At 42.1% G+C, this 20,680-nt stretch overlaps 1 protein-coding gene and 1 long non-coding RNA gene across 14 annotated transcripts in view; one reads left to right on the top strand and one right to left on the bottom strand.

Annotated features, from left to right (window-relative positions):
• The window catches only part of kif1b (kinesin family member 1B), a 49,236-nt gene that overhangs the window by 5,091 nt on the left and 23,465 nt on the right, over positions 1–20,680 (bottom strand). For 7 of the 13 annotated variants that reach the window (XM_061272651.1, XM_061272638.1, XM_061272642.1 and 4 more), the window contains 25 exons: positions 20,600–20,679; positions 20,303–20,378; positions 18,870–18,949; positions 18,275–18,381; positions 18,003–18,086; positions 17,731–17,911; positions 17,590–17,662; positions 11,495–11,609; positions 10,300–10,448; positions 9,479–9,657; positions 9,255–9,395; positions 7,132–7,383; positions 5,910–6,028; positions 5,700–5,785; positions 5,479–5,608; positions 5,088–5,259; positions 4,829–4,919; positions 4,621–4,739; positions 4,455–4,510; positions 3,435–3,543; positions 3,068–3,134; positions 2,839–2,923; positions 2,540–2,645; positions 794–908; positions 580–713 (listed from right to left, as the gene is read on the bottom strand). In XM_061272651.1, the coding sequence (XP_061128635.1) occupies positions 580–713; positions 794–908; positions 2,540–2,645; positions 2,839–2,923; positions 3,068–3,134; positions 3,435–3,543; positions 4,455–4,510; positions 4,621–4,739; positions 4,829–4,919; positions 5,088–5,259; positions 5,479–5,608; positions 5,700–5,785; positions 5,910–6,028; positions 7,132–7,383; positions 9,255–9,395; positions 9,479–9,657; positions 10,300–10,448; positions 11,495–11,609; positions 17,590–17,662; positions 17,731–17,911; positions 18,003–18,086; positions 18,275–18,381; positions 18,870–18,949; positions 20,303–20,378; positions 20,600–20,679 (2,906 nt within the window). Of the gene's footprint in view, positions 1–579; positions 714–793; positions 909–2,539; positions 2,646–2,838; positions 2,924–3,067; positions 3,135–3,434; positions 3,544–4,454; positions 4,511–4,620; positions 4,740–4,828; positions 4,920–5,087; positions 5,260–5,478; positions 5,609–5,699; positions 5,786–5,909; positions 6,029–7,131; positions 7,384–9,254; positions 9,396–9,478; positions 9,658–10,299; positions 10,449–11,494; positions 11,610–12,526; positions 15,371–17,589; positions 17,663–17,730; positions 17,912–18,002; positions 18,087–18,274; positions 18,382–18,869; positions 18,950–20,302; positions 20,379–20,599; position 20,680 lie in introns of those variants that run through there. The other 6 variants (XM_061272647.1, XM_061272649.1, XM_061272650.1 and 3 more) reach the window with 3 other exon arrangements.
• On the top strand, positions 6,823–7,546 carry LOC133150241 (uncharacterized). The gene is made up of 2 exons (XR_009713743.1): positions 6,823–6,969; positions 7,029–7,546. It is a non-coding gene; the product is annotated as an uncharacterized LOC133150241 (long non-coding RNA).

Genomic DNA, 20,680 nt, shown 5'->3' with positions numbered 1-20,680 from the left:
CCACTTCAACTAATAATGTGGCTATAAACTGAGAGGTGTTAGTTTAACTTAGTTATCAGTATTTAGCAACTTTTTGGACTTTAAAAAAAATTGACCCCAGAAATACAGACAACATGAATGGGATCATTTTCGCATTGAATTCTGAATGACAAAAAGGGAGCTTGTGGAATACAATCACTGGGTCGAAAAGCAACCACAGAGTCAATCATGCTTTAAGATTGCCAAAGATAAGGTAGCTATTTAATCGTTGCAAAAGTAGTGATTTTTAGAGATCTTGCAAAGCGAGGTATGTGCTTCCATCCTTTAGTCAAGCTCACCTATCTGAGAAAAGATTGAGGAGCGAGAAATGTTACATGCATGCAGAGACGTTGGATTTATTTTAAAACATTTAAATCATATCAGTGCTTTTAATTGGACCAAAGCTAAGGTAAGGAGGATTAACTGGTTTAGTGTGCTTGTTCTTTTAGCACACTAGATTCTACAACATAATTTATGGTCAATTACTTTGCAGACCCCCAGGTCTGTATCCCAGTTCAAGAACCACATATTAAGGGAATTGTCTGCAGCATGCAGCCTTACCAGTCTGGGGTTTTAGAGTACCCACTCCCAAAGAGGTTCCTGAGGGAACGGGGAGGTGAAATCTTTGCATCTCGAGAGTAAAAGACCATACAGATGTCTTTAGTGATAATAGCAGGCTGGATGCAATGGTCAAGCTGCAAAGAGGAGATGCAGGTCACATTTGAAGATAGGTAAATATACAGATAATTCCATAGACAGATAAGTAGAAACAGACCTCCAAATATGCCGACAGAGTCATGTAGATCTTCTCTCCATAAGGAGTGACCCGGTTTAGCAGGAGCGAGTTGTGCAGGGAGCTGTCCCAAACTGCCTCGAAGCGGTAGAAGGTCCTGTAGGAGACCAAAATCATAACAATTAGTAAAAATGCAAGGATAAGACCCCTTCATTTAATTAGTGCGGTACAAAGAGGTGACTGGGTAAGGCTGCTACCTCTCAAAAAAAAAAAAAGCACAAAGGCAGCTATGGGGAGTGTCATGTCGGGAGTTGAAACCTACAGAAGTTGACATTGTGCGGTGAGGCAGCACTCACGTGTTTCTCTAGTCACAACACGATGTAGAAAACACATTGAGCTGAGAACTCGACACCACAACATAACATCGCATGGCGGTACAGTGCTCGAAAGTGTCGCTAGCTTTCTGAGTGATTGATGGGTGCAACCCTTTTGCATGTTGTGCATGATACTAAAATAAGGCAATTTCCATTTGTAGAAAAACGTCTTCTAATACAACAGCTAAACGGTCTTTGGACATGAACAATTTCGAGGCTTATTTGTCATGATCGGCAGCAGGGGGTGCTGTCGTGCACAGACAGAAGTCATCTGTGATAGCAGTTGGTCTGTCTCCACTCACTTTTGCTTATTAGGGGCAAAGGCTGCAGATTTAAACGAGACTACACAAATGTATTTATCCCAAATGGATCAGAAAACAGACAAGATTTCAGAAAGTATTGGACACACAACTGCCGTTCAAATGTTTGGGGTCACTTTATGTGGTAACCGACTATTCTAGCTACAAACGTCTGTTTTTTAATGCAATATCTACATAGGTGATATCGCATTAAAAACCAGACGTCCATTCCATTGTGTTTGCAAATTGTGGTAGAAGGCTAATGGATGATTAGAAAACGCTTGAAAACCCCTTGCGCCACACAAAAAGTATGTTACTTTTCATGGAAAACACTACATTGTCTGGGCGACACCAAACTTTTGAACGGTAGTGTAGGTCTCAAAATAATTTGCAAGCTCGGTGCAAGTGTGCTTGGAAGGGAAAGTGACACGATTAAAAAATTATTACAAAACATAGGGTTGAATTTGCATATTATCACCTATATTTGAATATACCCTGCCTGGCCAAAAAACAAACCACCACACCAAGGTAAAACTTCAGTTTGCTGATGAGGACAATGAAAGGACGCGGTCATGAGGTTGGGAGCATCCATATTCACCCTAATCGTTATGCATGTAAGTGAATTATGTCAGGTTGCGTGACTAAAACTTTTTCTTTGGCCGGGCAAAGTGTATTACAATAACTCCTCTGTTCAGTGGACAGCAATGAAAAATAAAGGCAACACACAATGAGGCCCACAGACTATTAAGGAAGTGAATTATATTATTCTATTAGATCAAGGAGAAGCATAAAGGTCTTTCAGGGAAGGAACCTTATGTTCTCCAGTCACACTACCTATCAATATCCTTATCAATAGACAGCCTGAGCACAATCAAGAGTCCAGCAGCAGCAACAAGGACGAATGCATAAAAAAAGAGAGAAGCACAAAGAGTCAAGCAACAATGGAGCAAATCAATGGTCATGCAGCGATTCCAAAACAGACAGTAGGAGACATTCACACATAGTCATCTATGCTCCGTATATGAATGCAGAATTACATCTTAGTATGAGATATGGTGCAATGGAACAACATCTGAGAGATACTTTTTCTTCAAAGCTTTCTGTATTGAACTGACCTGTTAGAGTTGTGGGAAGATTTGATGTTCTTAGCAGAGATGATGTTCAGAGACAAGACGGCATCAGCAGCGCCATCATCCACTTCAGCCTTGTTCCTAATACGACCTGGTGGGACACAGAATGGCTCAGTGAATCAAATTCACCGCTCTCCCAAAATCTTTGATGGACTCGAAATGGGCAGTCTGCCATGTTGCGTCAAATTAGCTGTTCGCTTCTTGCATTTTGGTATTTTGTTTTCCTCATGTTGTTTTTTTTGCCCGACCATTGTAGCACTATCAATCTCTGATGCAATGCTCACCAACAACCAGCTCGCGAACATCTTTCCAGTGCAGCTCGCTACCCTTCTCATGGATTAGTGTCACAGTGATCCGCCGCTGGATTCCCTACAACCGTAACATGACAGCAGCTTAGGCTCAAGTAGCTTTTATTGAAAACCATCATCATTTTAAGAACATTTTAATGAATATTAGCCGAAGCTGTACAATGAGACTGTAAAGCTGAACGGCAAGACCAAGCATCTGTGGTACCTGGTGCAGCAGGTATGTGCCATGGCAAGGCAGCGCTCCACTGTGATCCACTATAGCTGGGATGTACCTGTAAATGAACACAGGCCATACTGAGCTCAGACAATCATAGATAAGAAAGATCAAAACTGCACCTCACCCCAAAACTAAATGTGTGACCTCTGAACACAAGTAGCTCCAATAACACTTTGTTTCTTGGGAGGGTGAATGTATACTGTAAATGTCAGTGTTATTGCTTTGACATTTACAAAATGCTCAGCTTTGATTTTGTCTAAATGAAAGGAATGTCTGTAATGTGTCTTTTAAACCAATTAAGTGTATTTTAAACAAAGTAACTGCATAAACATATCATGTATGGGCAGAAACTCACTCTCCCGTGGGCTCCAGCTCGCTGATCTCAAACCAGACGAGTAGGTCGTATTTGCTGACACACTGACCCAGGTTGGACTTGGTGATTGTGTTCAACTTGGTGGCTGGTACTGATACATACAAAAATGAACATTAGAACGCTATGAACACTCTGAAAAACTAAGTGCAGAATGAAACTTATAACCTATTTGCTTGGTTTGAATGGATGTGCTTCCTAGGCTTATCTTAAGACCGCCGCACACTGTGATGCTTACCAACACGACTAGGACCCGACCGTCGCAAAAAAAAAAAAAAAAGACAATTGGGCGTTCAACCCCCGCACATTGGACAAATTATTACACGGACTCCCTGCAATGTGAATTCTGTACTGTCAAGTGCTCTGAATCCGAACGTATAAAGGCATAAATTATTTTTGTTTTAGGATGCAGCAAATGCTAGCGACTGGACTTTGAGAGAGCTGGGATCATTAATAAACAGCAGGAGAGTGTTGACCAGAGAAAGGGAGCGGACTAAAGGCACCAGCAGGTACATGACACGTGACATCACACCACTGCAGAGACTCATTGCGCTATAGCCTGCAGTGACATTCGGAGTAAAGCACAGCGCTAGTCTAATCACCACATACAGAAGAACCTAATATCTCTAACTGCCTGCTGTACCAACCATGATGCTTGGGCACAATAAACACGGGGTCGTCAAGCACCGAGAGGAAAGGAAAGTGCGATAGCTGGTCAGCTTCGTCCTCCAGGCTGGCCACCGCGGAGGAGGCCAAGGCATTGGCGTGCTCGGACAAAGTGTCCAGCACCTTGACGTTCACATAGCCACTCATCAGGTAGCGGAGCAACTCTATCTTACGAGTATGGTCTGGGGTCGCAATGTATCACGTGATGAGCGTTGCAAGAAAATCCAATCGAAGCGAGAAATGAAAGACAAGCGGAAGGAAATAAGAAGCATGCCGATAAGGTCAACGAGAATGACTGTGGGGCTTGAATATATGATGTAGTGGAAGTAAAAGCCTTACCGGGTTTAGACAATGGCATCGGAATCGGATAGTATTTCCTGGATGGTGTTGGAGGACTGTGGAAACACATGGGAAGGACTTGGAATCAAAGCAAACACCCTCAAAGGGTACATTTTAGTTGGGTACAACTGATCCAGATTCATGGTACTACTTCCTGGTCACACACCTGATCAGCTCCTGGCCATGGAGATGCAGCGGGTGCTGTTGGTAGTGGCCGAACACCTCAAACACGATGGGCTTGGTCTTGACATAGTCAATGAAGGACTGTGTCACTTCAACTGAAATCTGCTCGGAAAGTAAATAGAGAAACGTAGTCAAAATTGGGGTTGGTGCTTACTGGTTCAGATGTGTACACAAACTCCGTATGTACTCACATTTTGGACATGATAAAAACCCAGAGGAGCACCTTTGCCAGTGTTTTTTAAGGGCTCGGTGGAAAAAGCTTCATCGTGACGATGCAGGAAACTAAAGAAGATTAAAGATGTCAGTCCATTACTTGCCTCTATACGTTTACAAACAAATTCTGGTCTTTCTAGACAATTCATTGGGCCAGGGATAACAATTTTACACCTGGTACTTTATATGCACCACGTTAGTAATTAATTTTCCATGATCTTCAAGTTGAGGACTCACTTGAACTGGCAGAAGATATCAGCATACTCTGGTGGGACACCAGTGGTCTGGAGCACGGTGACACGAAAGGTGAAGGTGCTCCCTATCTCCAACTGGCCTGGTGGACTGTCACCACAAGGCAGCTTGGGCTCTTGGTCTGAAAGAGGAGGGCCACGGTTTGTGTTTGGAGTCACTGGAAACAAAGGGCTGCAATTTCAATCTGCATACGCATAGTTAGTTTAAAGCAATAAAGTTCATGGTTAGCTCATGATTTGTTGCACCAGACAAGTGCTATTGGCTCATCAGACCACTTTTGCACACATTCCCAGACTTTACAAGCCCTCCTTTCCATCAGCCCTATTTTGCATTCAACCGGACCATCTGCCAAGGAGAAAAGGTCTGGCAGCCATACTTATGTCGTCGATTCTGTTGAGCTCCTCTAAAGGGGTGATGACCTCTGAACTCTGACCCTGGCCCTCCACTATGCGCAGCTCTTCCAGGGACAAACCAGATTGGATCATAACTGTGGCTGGGAAATCATTCTGATGGAACCAAATAAAACAGGTTAACATTTAGTAGCCATTGCTAATACTCCTGCTATGTGTTCATTAATAGAAAGCCATTAAGAAATACTTTTTTGAAGTAGTCGTCATCAAAGGATATCTTGGCAGTTCCCGACTGTCTTACTCCAGAACCGTAGTCTGGGGCCTCCTCATCAGCTACAAAGAAAAACTTGATTCTCTTAGAAAGTTGGGAGGATCTTTCAGATAAAAACAAAATGTAATCGGGCGGAAAACAGCAGGACCACACACGCATTGTTTTGAGAGACTTTCAATTACTCACCGGCTATGGCCTGAACCCCGACACGCAGGAAACCTCGCACGTCTCCTTTCTCTGTTACTATGGCAACACGATGAACCAGTGGTACGGGGTAGAGCAGGTTGCTCAGGTACACGAAAGCTCTACAAGTGGAAATGAAAGAATAAACATCAGATATTCTGCAGTGCTGAGTGTAGAATGCATTGAATTTAGCTATTTGTGATCTTAAGAATTCTTAAATCTTACTATAACCTCGGACTGACATGTTATCATTTTACAATATTTTTGCGGGGGGGAAAAAAAACGTCAAAAATCCTTAGCACCCCTTCCACCAACCATTTGTTATTACAATATGACATGAGGGTGATAAAGCAGGGTAGGTTCTAAAAAGGTTGTGCCATGTTCATCTTGCACACACTGACATCTCGTTTTGGCACACATGATTTGTTGTCCTGCTTCCCTGGTGGCCCACACTATCTCTACCGCCTTCATTTCTCTCATCTTCTCCAAGCAGGGACTTTCAAGGCCACTGTGGTAGATGAGTGATATTAATCTGCGGAATTTCTGAAGTCACAGTGACTCAGATTGTCTGTGCTGCTCTGAGATTAACCCGCTGTGTCAACACGGGGTCTGTTACAAAGTGTGCTCCATCAGTTCTAATTTTCCACCGCCACTCTACATTACAAATACAGCAACAGCCTTTTATATTACTGCAAACATTCTGTTAATATCTACAACATATACACAAACATGTTAAAGATAACTGGAATAGTATTAAAGGGATGAACAAAACAAAAACGCCAAGCATCATTAACAGATGGAAGTTAATACAAGTCAGTGTTACACCATGGTGGCAAGGAATGACACGTCACACAGTGGGAGGAGGGGGAGGGAAGAGAAAAGGATGGTGGCTTTTTACTTCCAATGAAAAGCTAGTCTTGCACAGCAGGCTGCGGTGGTGTGACAAATCAAATTTCATTTCGACCACACAGATTCCTTTTTTTATCTGAAACTATTCTGTGATCACTCGATGGGGGAGGCTTCTTCAGATGATGAATCCAATCACAAAGCATGAACCCCGCAAGTATGATTTGCTGTGATGTTTTCAAATGTTTGTCTGAAATGGCATTCTTTTCTCACTAGAACCCAAGCAACATAGGACCTAACCGGAGCAGCAAGTGTCCTGAGTGCTGTGCTAGCCTGCACACATGTGCATGGTATGGAAAAGCCACCTCCAGTCACCAACCTTCCCACCAGGATGAACCAGGGGGAGCGGTCATAGAAGGGGTCCTGGCCGTCGCTGAAGATATCCGACCCCTCCTCCGTGCCGGCGTCTGAGCTGGTGTCGTCGACAAACGCCTCGTCGTCGATCAAGTCGGACATCTCGCTCTGGCGCTCATCCGCCAACTCAGTGATTTCAGAGTCGGTGGTGGAGAAGGTGGGCGAGGGCGTGCGTTCGGTCAGATGCTCATTTACGCAACCGTGGAAGATGGGGGAGCTGAGAGATGAGTTGTACGGGATCATTGGCATCAAGAATAACCCAGTAACAATGAAAGAAACTTTGACAGCCAAATGTTATGGCCAAGAGCTGATTCATAAAGGCCATTTAAATTTCCCACAAAATGAAATATAAATAAACATGAATACCATACACAAAACTGCATTTGAATGAATTTGCGATTTTTTAACAATTACATTTAAATGTTTGCTCCTCCCACCAAGTTGACAATTTATATTGGCACCATTTTTAATAGAGAATGGGTATAACAAGTGGAGACAGCGCCACAAAAGAAATTGGGAGGGGGGGGTGATGATGACTAAGCCTTGTCATATACGGTGTCGGGCCGAACATCCTACGTCATAATTTAGTTAATAATTTCACAAGTAGTCTATATACTATTGATCAGACCACACAAGTGGCTCTTATTTTTTACAAATGATTAAATTATTGACTAATGTAAAGTAATCAAAATGGCTTGCTGTCTTTGATAATGCACTGTTAATGGTTGAACAAACAAGTCGTTTTGGAGGTCTCCTTGATAAGGGATGATTTTGGTGGTACGAGGATTCTGCCCGACAAACTGGCACATATCGCTCGCTATATTTATAAATTGTTAACATGCTTTTGTACAGTATGAGGTAGAGGTAACATCCAAAGGACAAAGGAAATAAAATTAGTGAGTGACATACAAGGTAAATACAATGACAAGGTATCCACCTTATTCTGGAGCTGTGTCATGGAGGAACAAATGTGGGAGGAACTTCCGTTAAAATGCTCTTATTGGTTTCACTTCATGGAGCGGTGTACGGTATTTGAACCGTTTTTTAAGCGATGGTTATCCCTTGTTGCATTGAACAATGTCTTGCGAAGCGTGGGAGCTTGTTGTGCTGCTGGTGCTTGTACTAACAAGCAAAAGTTGAAACCGTGTTTAACAGGCTTTCCCAGATGAGGAAAGTGCACTCTCTCATAGCTTCCAGCTTCTACCCAAGAATGAGGAACACAGACAAATTAGTCTGAGAGTCATTTGAAAAGATCACCTCGACATTGTACCCTTTTTTATTTCATGGACAAAGCCCATTGCAGCACTCGCATTGAACATTGGGCTTGTGTGCTTACATTAAAGCACTGGAGGAGACTCGCCGGGCGAATGCCATAGTAACATCGGACATTGTTCAAATGTGTGTGGAGGAAATTAGTATTTGTCAACATCTGAACTTGTTAGAAGGATCAAATATTTTGGAATTTAAAATAATGTTTGTAAGTAAGATGTCGTGAGCGAGGAAGACATTTTGCTTATAAAATTTGAAAAATTGAAGCCGATCGTTGATATAAGTATTTACATGAATTTTCAAGAATGAATGCAGTTTTATGTTTTATTACCATTGAAATAAAACGCTGGTTTTGCTATATCGGAAGTGCCTCCCATATTTCATGCAAAGGATTATGGGGCGTAGGAATAAGGTGGATTAACAACAACAACAACAACAAAAACAACAAAACATATGGTCAAATGAATAAACCATGAGTAGTGACATGAAATCCAAAACGGCAAACAAAACATTTGTGAACAAAATGTGGAAAATAAATTCATACAATGAGTTTGAATGAGAATGACAACAATAAATGATGAAATAAGGGGGAACATTCGGGGAAAGAAAATAAGGTAACCTTGTAACACAAATGAAAATTGATTTAGGAAAACGATTGGCCACTATTAAAATAAAAGGGGTCACAAGTGCCGCCAATGTAAATAAATGTCCGCAAACACGAAGCTCATCGTTTCATTTCAAACGAACAATTGTGACTATAAGCAAATGAGTGGTGAATATTTCAGGTATGTGTGTGTATTTTCCCGCACTTTTACATACCTTCCCACAAGCTTAAACCAATGGAAGCGATCATAGAAAGGGTCGGTTCCCGTCAGAGTGCCTTCCCCACAGTCCTCCTGGTGCGTGGAAGCCATTTCTCCTGCTCGGTCATACATCTCCCTCATCTGGTCCAGACGCTGCCTATATAGTGATGACAAGATAAAGGGCGTACATTTAGAAGCAGAACTTACGAAAGCTGATTCACCGTGTGTGGTGGTCATTACTTGAGTTTCTCAAGGGACCAATAGTGCGTGGCTCCATTCTTCAGGTCTTGGATCTCAACGGCCACCACCGTGCGAGGGAAAGGCCTGGAGTCACGCTCTTTTTCTGGTTCTGGTGGCAAGAGCTCCGGGGGCAGGGGCGAATACAGGGTGTCTGTCAATAAAACAAACTGGAACTGGACCTGAAAGATGGAAGGTAGCAAACATGGACCTTAAAAGTGTGTATTTTATGACTGAAGTCTTTACACAAGAGCTCCAAGTACCATAGCAGCTATACCAGAAGCTACTTCTTTTTTCTGAGGGAAGAACAGACAAGCGTGCCTCCACTTTGAAGGCAACTGTTGCTGTCATGATACTGCCAAAGCATTTTAAGTATCTGTGTAAGTGAAGGCACAACTGACGTGTGACTGCGCAATTCAGACATAGTACCGTATGAATTTGGCAAGTTTTGTTTGAAAGGATCTTGTGTGAAGAAATCCCAACTATACTGTTATGTCTCTGGTGAGCCACTTTGTCATGGAGTTTATTTTTCCTCTAGATCTTGGGGAAATGCCAATCGAAACTGCTATGTCCAGTTTCAATCATGTATCCCCTTGAAAAGAACAATCCGCTGAGAAAGTCAATACTTGATATGTGGCAAATCGAAATATCCCAAACCTGGATGATTTAAACGACTGACTTGCAGGTTATTATAAATACAAAATAGTCCATCTTGTATACTGCGTACACAGGGAGCGGCATATTGGAGGGCAGAATATTCATTTCACTTTTTGGATCAGTTTCTTAAAAAGGAGAGTCATGTGATGTCACATTATTTTCCTTACTTTCTTCTTTAGCTCCACACTGATGGCATTGGCCTCCTTCAGGTAGACGGCATTCCCCCACAACTGGTCACGGAGCGATGTGAACTGGTGGAACCTCCACTTCCTGAAGGCCCAATGAGCCAGGTTGAACTCGTGCTGAGTCCACGGCACTGTGGGACACCGGCAGACAATAACATGGGGGTCAGGAAGTCCAGAGAATACGTCTGGTGAAAAGCCTTTAGTCAGTTGTCATGCCACACAAAAAGTGACTGAGAAAAGACAAATTCTTTCGAGATGCAGTCAAGGATCAGTCTATCCATCCATTGATCCATTTTCTAGACCTCATTAAGGTCACGGATGTCTATCTCAGCTGCCGTTGGTTGAGAGGCATTGGGCACTCTGTAGTGGTCTAGTCAATAGGCAGGTTACTCTTACTGTAGATAATCAAAACATCACATTCACAGTGAGGACCAATTTAGTCTTCAGTCCAACAGGCATATTTTGAGGATCTAAAAGGAGGCCAGAGTACCGTTTTTTTCCATGTATAATGCGCCCCTATGTATAATACGCACCCTAAAAATGGCATGTTGATGCTGGAAAAAAGCCTGTACCCATGTATAATACGCACCCAAATGTTGACTCCTACTTAAGTCCGTAAACGTAAAATTGCGCTAGCAAACTCAATAGCGAAGACATTTTTGGGATTTGTGTAGGGTACATTGTGACAGCAAACGAGCAGGTGATCCAGCAAGCGTCTGATACGAGAGCATTGTGTTCGTATGGAGCGTGTGTGAAGTGAACAGCAGAGAAGAAAGCGCATCTGTAATGGCGGCCTCCGTATGATATCCGGATTAAAAAAAATAATAAAAAAATTGTGCCCATGTATAATGCGCACCCCAGATTTTAGGACAATAAATTAGTTAAATTTTGCGCATTATACATGGAAAAAAAACGTATGCTGAGAAAACCCACACCACTATTTCTCAATCCGACCCAGTGGAATTACTATATTTTCCAAATGTTCAAATGGATTTAAGTAGTCTACTTGTATATTTAACGGTCACAGCCACATACATATAATGAATTATTTTGGGAGTGAATTCTGCGATGGGGAATTTTCAAGACCTGCTAGGATGTGGACTAATTCATAGAAAGGCTTCATTTGAGGAGTGCAATGGAATAAGAAAAATAAGCCCTTAGGAATAAATGGACAAACCTTCCTCTTCCTCCTCCTCCTCCTCCTCCTCCAGCTCTTCTTCATCTGGCGTTTCGGCAACCAGAGAACGTGTCTCAACCTGTTTCTGAAGTTCCTGTAGTTTGCTCTCATATACCTGAACAGCCACAGTGATGAGGAAAGAGCACATAGACAAGTTTGGATAAGCCACACAACCAGGAACACTCACAAGCTAGGTACATGCCGTTTTACCAATTAGATACTAATTGAAGTTTTAAAACAATTAAGGTAACAATGACTGGAGAAGATGTGAGGTCCTGTAGAAGTCTGCTGTAATCCAAAGGGGTGGTGGCATCATCATCATCGTGGTCCTCATGAGAGTCACACTGCCTCCAGTCCCGGTGACCTCATTGTCTTTGTTCAGTGTCTTGCGGGCAGACAATGCAGTCTTTTCATTTAGATTTGACCTCCACCCTACTGACATCCTACCAACAAATGACATATTCTAGCACAGTCCAACATTTTTAATGAATTGAGGCAAACTATGTTTATCTTAAGAGTCTGACATGGTAAGCCTAATAACCAAGACACAAAAGATGGCTAAATAAAAGGAAGTAGGAATTGATGGAATTTGCAGCTAATTCAGTATTAATCAGTCGCAAAGCTAAGAGTATGGTGTTGTGATTATGAGGTGATATACAAAATAGAAAAGCCATCCAACCACTTTGTAGCCCACGAGCATGTGTAGTTGATCACGTTCTTTTGCAACTACATTGGGGTGATGATCGGGTGACGCTTAGCCGTAGCCACGATCTCCATGACGGATTAACAGGCTCAAACAAACTGTACTGCAGCTCCCCATTTCTTTTTCGAGAATTGCAGCTTTTCCTGACCCCTTTTGGCCTCTGTGTAGAAGATTTTTTCCATGCAGAACTTACTGTAGCCTAGCTGCCTATGACAATCACTAATGTGGCGTCATGACTAATGAAAGACGCATTATTAGGTGGGGAGCCAATTCCATGTCTTTTGCTTGGAAACATTTGCAGCATAACTCTCATTAATAAGAAATGCATGTGCTTGAAACTTATCAATTTATTACAGTTATAAACCGCCGACAACACAAGATGTCTCTACAGTATGTTCTTTTAAAATGTGTGAACAATGTGGTTCCAATAGGTATATTGATCATGCACAAAACTGTACCTTGTCACAACAGTTTTGTGCATGATCACCATGAGGCACTTTGATTATGCAAAATCAAACAGCAGATGCTTTGAAATAACACTTAACACGTACAGTAAAGAACAGGCCACTGTACATTGACTTTAGTGTACTGTACTTTCCAGCTTCCCCAGCCACCATGTGCACCAATGCAAACATTAAATAAGCAAGTATAATGACATATTTATGAGCGATTGAAATCGTTGCATGTAAAAGATCGTCACCGCGGGACAGGGTGTTGCATAAGCCTTAGTTATATGATTCTATTTTCATTACAGCGTAGGTAGGTAAAAGTAAGAAAATATAAAGACATTAGTCAAAGTAGTCACTCATTATGCAGAGTGTCCAATCTTTCCCTAAAGGATACTAAGTCCATATAGTACTAAAATAAAGTATGAATAACTAAAGACTCTTGTTTTAGGCATGCATGCGGTGATGGGCAGACTTGCTGCTAATAAAACAGGCACTAGTCAAAACAGTGGGGTAGCTTTCATAGAGCAGCTAAAAGCTGATAAAAGGCTGTGCGTTATTTGAACACACGTGTTCAATATTGTCTTCCCTCCAACATTTTAACGGGATCTAGAACTATAGATAGTATGTAGTATAACGGCTGTAAAACACAATTACTGTACACGAGACATGAAAAGGCCACGTTTCTAAATTCTATTTTCATTTCACACAGGCAGGCACCCTCACAGCTGAATAGTTCATTAAGCTGTCCACTGTACGTCAAAAGATTCAAAATGCATCACATACCCAAACTGAGGTTCAATGGCATTCACAAGAGTAAAACGGTTGCATCCAATCCTAATATTCCGTTATACGGTTGACGGGAAGAAATGTTCGTTTCCAAAGGGTGTGTACGACAGCAACGCGTCTGTGTGTTCAAACTGAGTTGGCTAAAATAATAATAAAAAATATGTAAACACTGAAAATCAACCAAGATACATTTGGCAAATTGAAAGATGATTGATGAATTATCACACCAGCTGGAAAAAGATCAACAGTGAGCATGGCATGGATATTGGGATAAAACAGCATAATACACTCTAATACTAATGTACTATGTGAATGATACAATTTCATTTTTATAATACATAGACTTTTGGATCAACCAACAACAGTCTTTTTATGCTCAGTTGTGATCTGTAATGTTTTTTGCCTGTGTCAGTTCAATTTCTAAACCGCTGTCTCTCTGCTGGCTTTCAGATTGGGGGCAGACATTTGCCTGCGGATCCGGGGAGGTGCCTGGAAGTTGAGTGGCTGGTTAGCATGATCAGGCTGATGGTACTGCTGGTAGGTATTGAAGCCTCCGTCGATGTACATTGTGCTATTATAGTGGCAGGGATGCTGGAGGTGGGGCTGGGGGTAAGAAGGCGGGTTCTGATAGTGGCGGGGCTGGTAGAAGGCTTGCGTGTGCCTCCGGTTGGCATCGGGCTGCTGCAGCTGTTCTGTGGAACCCGAGGGCCGCTGCCGAAGGTTAAAAGAGTTACTGCGGCCTCGTTCGTGCGGTTGTTGATGGTAGTTGTTCCGATAGCTATGCCTCTGACCCTGGTTTATTCCGTGCTCAAAATGTTTGTTTCGACGCTGGACTGTTGGACTTGGCAACGGGGGAGTGACCTCTATGACGGAAGCAGCTATCTTTTCCTGAGACTGTACATCAGAAGTCTGGTTTTCAGCATCTTCTTCCTCTACAGCTTCTTTGGGCACTTTTAACTCAATCACCTTCTCATCTGTAATAATGATATGGGTACCAGGGCTCCACGAGTTGCGGTGTTTGGGGTTACTTTTGAAAGGAAAACGTAGCTTGCGATCTTCTGGCGGGATAAATCGGTGAGGTCCGGTATGCCGGCGGAGCTGCTTGGCGATCTCTTGTTGCTGAAGGCTCTTAAGGCGTAGTTGCTCTTGACGTATCCAACGTCCGTGGCCTCGCTTTTGGCTTGAGTCATCTTCCGCGCTTAGGCCTGCTTGAGACTCCCCACTTTCCACATCGGATGTTTCAGGAACAGGCGGTTGAGGGCTTGGTGTACCCACTGTGCCCATAGGAGGGTCTCCACTGAGAGGTCTCTCCTGACCCTCCGGGGTGATGAGAGGAAGGACTTTTTCCATTTTCACCATCTTATTTCTGAGAGCACGAATCTCCTCATCCTTCATGTTGTTCTGTTTCTTGACCTCATGCAAGATGTCCTCTAGCTTATCTATGTGGACCTTTAGCTCATCCATGACAACCCCACCGGCTCGAGACCCATTGGTGATGACGTCCTCAATACGCTCATCACCGACCCCTACAGTGTCCCAAACATCGCGAGCCACCGCCCTCCATGAGTCCCGCTCATTGGGGTCCTTCTTGCTGTAGCTTGCGCAAAGCTCCTTCATCTTGACTATGGCCAGCGCTTCGATTTCCTGACGAGTGTGGCGGAAATCATTGAGCGCTACCTCATAGCAGATTTCTTTGACTGCCTGGATCTTCAAGTCAGAGATGGTCACCCACTTAGAGTCCTTGGTGATGCGGCGCCGCTGAGGGATCTGGTACATTTTTACGGGCTCTCTTCTCTTACCGCTGCTGGGTAAGCCGCATTTTTTCACTATGGTTTGTAGTTTGCTGGGGGGCAGCTTTTCCCGCAAGGAGGTGATCAGTCTCCAGCTCTCCTCGCAAGACCTCTTATCTGAGTCATCCCCACTATCAGAGTCGCCATCCTTGAGAACAACACAGGAAACAAACCAAATGGTCCCCCCCAAAAAAGGAGAAATTACAATGGGAAAATCAAAGAAAGGATGAAGGATGCTTTTTAAATAAAGATGAATACAAAAGTTTGAATATGCAACATGGGAACTTCCAATGTTACTGCCTCAACTCGGGACATTTTCATTATCGAATTTCAGGGGGTACTAATGCAGTTGAACGATGTTATATAAATATTTTGCATACATCATAACTTTACCAGATGTATGACAACGTGCAACAAATCATTCCCAGTGTACAATGAAATTATATTTACAATCCAAACAAGAAAACAGTGGCTTCCATTGACTTTCTTGTGTTTTGAAATCTGTTTTTTGGATCTTGTAAAGACGAATAATTTGACTGAAAGAAAAAAAAGAAAGAATTTGAACTTCAATTGATGTGCTATCAAGCTTTAACAATATTGCTCCCAACGTTGCATATTGATATTAATTAAAACTGAAAATTGATTATGCCTGGCACGATGAGCAAAGGAATCTCAACAAAGGACAGAAGCTGCCGATAGAAGCTGATATGTATCGTTTTGTCAAATTCCTCTTCGTAAGTGAAAAATTGGGTCCCACACATGCTACTTGTGGCAGGCATGCATGCACATCCTTGGATTTGGAAGCTCTCTCCGTTCAGTCCACAGAGTTTGAGTGTCTTTAGTATTAGCTGAGAGTTAGAAGAGCGTGTTCTTGCAGCTGACCAGAAAGCCAGGAGAGAGAGAGAACAGGCTTGGTGGAGGTAGCTGTTAATTCACTACAAGAAAGGTTAGTTGGAAAAAGAATGCAGTTTCTCATTAAAGAAAAAAAAACATTACAGATCACAACCAGTAAATGTATTTTTGTGTAGTGTTTTAAGTCTTTCTGATTATAGAATCTGTCAAAAATACAAGCATACTCAAAATGTTCTGCTGCTGGGAGTTTGGTCCGAGAAACCTGCCTCAATGAGATGATGCTGTAGGTTTGGCAATTCACTATTTCAGCTGTTAGCAGTGACACGGCTGTTAGTGAGGTGTGCCCTCACTGTGCCAACACATTCGCAAACACAGTTGGACAAAGAAGTCAATGAGAAACCACATTGTCACTGCCAAAATCGACTACAAGTGTTTTTGCTATCACAATGCAGTGTACAAGTCAGCAACTGCATTGGAGAAATGAAAATTAAGAGCAAGAAATCTAGACTAGTTAAAGCAAATTTGCAGCCACCTAACAGTCAACTTGCTCAACAGCGAACCCCCACAATTGAGTCCACAGCCAGCAATGACTGAATGAAGAATACATGCAATTAACTTGAACCGTGCAAAAGCAGCCATTCATAGAATTATGCTTCTGATAATGTGCTTGGTCTTGTTTTTGTCTTAATTATGCTTATGACGAGGGATGGACATGATGTTTATTTAATCAATTGATCAGTAACAATTTGGTGGACTATATGGAATTGAATGGTGATAAATGTTGTTTTTCTTGAACAAAATTCAGGGGAAAATGGAGTCCACGCCTTTGCTCCAACCAGCAGAGGCGCTAAACTAGTTCCCTGCTTGAAAGAAGAACATGCCTTAAGCTATGAAATGTTAAGCAGTATTCACGCACACCTCTGCAGCTTTATAACGCTCAATGAAACACTCACATTGAAACGTGGCCAGAGCACTCGAGAGATGGATTCTCCCATTCCACAAAGATAACATAACATAACTCCTCATTGATCATTACTTTCCCCATTCAGTCATTCAATGGAATTTAGTAAAATGCCCATCCCTACTTAGTATCTGCTGTTTTGCAAGATTCAAAGCCAATATAGAATATAGCAGAGAGGTGACAAAGGGGTTCTGGAAAGAGGAGAAAGCTTCACAATCTAATGCGGTCCTGAATATAGCTAAAGAAAGCTCATCTGCTTCAAAAGTCATTTTCCATGCAAGACAAATAGACATGCACTGCATAGATCCGCATAAGAATTAGTAGTTGGCAATTTAAGTGGGCCATTGGAAATTGACGACAAACACCTCAAAACCGTGTTTGTGATTACTAAAAAAACTGCCTTTAGTTGTGACAACTAGAAAGCATCCTCCACACTATTGATCAAGCCACTCAGCACTCACATCAACTGTAGACTAACAAGCTAATCGTTTAAAAAAAAAAAAAATTCAAACTCAGCTTTAAGTTTGTAGGAACACCAGCTGCTTTGAACTCACCAGTCTTTGCTGCTCAAGAAGTTGGTCGGCTTCTTCCTTCTCTTTTTTGTAAAGGATTTCCATCTCAGTGAGCCTACCCAAAAAAAAGTCATCAGCTTTGAAAAATACCTTACATGGTTTAGCTTCAATTTCAAGCATTACCTTTTCTCCATCTCCTGCTTCATGTCAATACCCTGTTTCTCCAGCAACTCTCTTTGAGCGAAGGTCCAGTCGACTGGCTCCACAGGGGTCTCGGCCGACGGCGTTTTCTCCCTTTCCGCCCTAGCTTGCTCCGGGTGGTTAAAGCGAAACACGTGGTTCTTTCCCATAATGATACGGTTTCCTGAAATAATTCAGGTGGAGGAAACGAGCAAAGAAAACAGTGTTGGATATTTTTTTCTTTTATTGGGATTAGTCCATTAAAATGAACATACCAGAACGCAGCTGAATAAAGTCCTCAACACGTTTGCCGTTGACGTAAGTCTCTGATCCCTCACAGGGCACAAGCATGACGATAACTTTAGCAGAAACATACCAAGCAATAATTAGGAACTTGATCTCTATTTCCTTTGACAAAAGTGCATATTTATGCATCAATTCTATTCTCAGACAATAGAGCGTTGATTTTGCGGGCAATTGTACTCTGACTGAGACAGGAAGGATTATCGTCAAGTAAAACCAACACAATTTGATATGGGGGTTTTACCATCTCCATTAGCATCCTTCTCACTACGGAATATACAGTGCTCCTCCTTGATATGAGCACCACTTAAGACGATATCCTGCCGTCTTTCAGCATCAGCCTGTCCCACCCTGAAAGCAATAGAGAGGCCGATTTTATTTTCTTGCACTGCATAGACATGCATTCCGGTCAGTCTCACCCATTAAATAGGACCTTATGACACCTGTTCATTCGTATTCCTAAATGTCATTAATGTATGTTTTTATTGGCAATTGCTAATTTTAAATTTCCTTAGCGGATGAAGGATGAAGAGACAGGGCATCAATTAAGGAAATATATTGGTACTGTTTCCATTAACCTTAACCTAGCAAGACTCTGGCAGTTAATGTGCAGAAAGCAAGAATGTTAAGTCTATTAAGAGGCATCAGACAGGGCGAGTAAGCAATCTAACCTGGTTAGCTAGAAAGAGGAAATCTGAAACTGTCAACATGTTACACACCATGGAGCACTATCTAAAGTAGCCAGCCGTATGCATGTATGATGGCTGCCCTTTATTTTAGACTTGGGAAACAATACGTTTTTATCAGCATTTCAAGGACACTCATTAAGTTGAATTTACCTTGTAATTCCATCTTTTATGTAGTAGAGTAGACACTCAGACATGAGGGGGTCCTCGTTTAGGTTAACCAGGTGAGGAGTCTATAGCAGAAACATGACAGGGAGACAGTTAACAGTATATGTAAAATGTGAGCACAGTTGTCTATCAAACATTGCTTATAAATGACTACTACAAATAAATCTGCTTAATGTGAGCTACCACAACACAGTTCTCTGTAATACAACCAACCTTCTTTGGGGAGAAGACCCCATTAAAGTCTGTATAGAGATCACAAGTCTTCTCATTGAAATAATAACCAATGGAGCAGCAGTGAATGAGAGAGAAAAAAGAATGAAGACAAATGAATGTAAACAAAAATGAGGGTACAAAAAGATTACAGCTAACCGCATAGGATGACTAGGACTTTTGTGCACAAGAAACAGGAAAAAGCAAGTAAGCATAAAGTCAAGACAAGGGACTTTCCACTACACGGTTCTGGTGCAACTCCATTCTATTTGGTTTGACTTCAAAATGGTTCTCAGGAAAGCTGGTAAAAGCTGCCCACACTGACCACGTCAAGTACAAAGGTGTACAGACTAGAGTAAGGAGACACATTTTATGTAAAAAAAAAAAAAAAAAAAAAGACTTTGGACTACCAAAAAAAATCAAACATGACAGAAGAGTGGAGACTGTGGAGTATAATGTTGTCACATCCACAGTTACAACACAGCAGCAGGCTAAAGAAATGGGTTTGGTGTTTCATTTTCTAACTTCTAGCCAAATGTTCCAAGTGGGCCGAAAGCCAAATGGTATCCATGCGGCAAGCTTGGAAACCCGGCTGACCATATACTTCGTAGTACCCGGATTTTGTCAATAAAAAAGCCTTCATAGTTGGTCGAGACATGTGGAGATAAGTAAATCCAACACTGTGAAAAAGGGAACCATCACACTAGTCTATGCAAAGTTTCAGTAGCAAAAGCAAATAAAGATTTGTTCTTGTTTCTTTGTCTCATTCTACAACTACAAAGAGAGGGCAGGATGGTACACAACTCCTCTTTCTTTCTGAGGGAATTACTCAGGAATTTGACTTTTTCTGCCAACTTGAATCGACAAACCTTCTTGGAGGAAAAACAATCAAACTGTTCATCGAATGGACCTGCATGGCTGAGCTGAATACACAAAGAAGGCAAATCATCAAATTGTTCATCAAAAGGACCTGCATGGCTGAGCTGAGTACACAAAGAAGGTCATCAAGCATGAAGACAAAGACAAACGATAAAAGATAAGATTAAAAGAAACATTGGAAGATGGTGCATGGGGGGTGTTTGTAGAACACTAACACGTGAAACACAAAGAAGGAAGCAAAGGTGGGGCGGAGCGAATCACCAAACTTCTGTCTGGAAACTCATTCCACAGTCAGTGTCTTTAAATGTGTATGATGAGAACTGGCCTACCTTTTTAGGAGAGAACACGCCCAAAGTGCCGCCATCTTCGCGGATTGCTACGCCCATTTCCGCAAGTAATGCCTCTCTATAAAAAAGACACAGCAGGTTTATCTTTGGTACACTATGGCAAACTGAATATATACACTGTAATGATAATTATCTTATTCATATTAGACACCAGATGAAAAGTCATTATGTCCATAATATGTTGAGGATAATGGCACAAAAAAAAAAAAAATCAACAGAGTTGCGCACGCTTTGATTGGTGGACAGTCAGTCCATAATATGTGTCTAATTGATAGTGACCTCTCCATGCGGATTGCTTCGGTCTTTCGCAGCTTCTCTTCCCAGGTTTCATTGAGCTCTGCAATGATCTTTTCAGATTCC

The sequence above is a fragment of the Syngnathus typhle genome, linkage group LG2 (genome assembly GCF_033458585.1).
Source record: "Syngnathus typhle isolate RoL2023-S1 ecotype Sweden linkage group LG2, RoL_Styp_1.0, whole genome shotgun sequence".
Taxonomy (NCBI): Eukaryota; Metazoa; Chordata; class Actinopteri; order Syngnathiformes; family Syngnathidae; genus Syngnathus; species Syngnathus typhle.
Note: the sequence above shows the minus strand (reverse complement) of the source record. Positions and strands in the feature narration are given on the sequence as shown.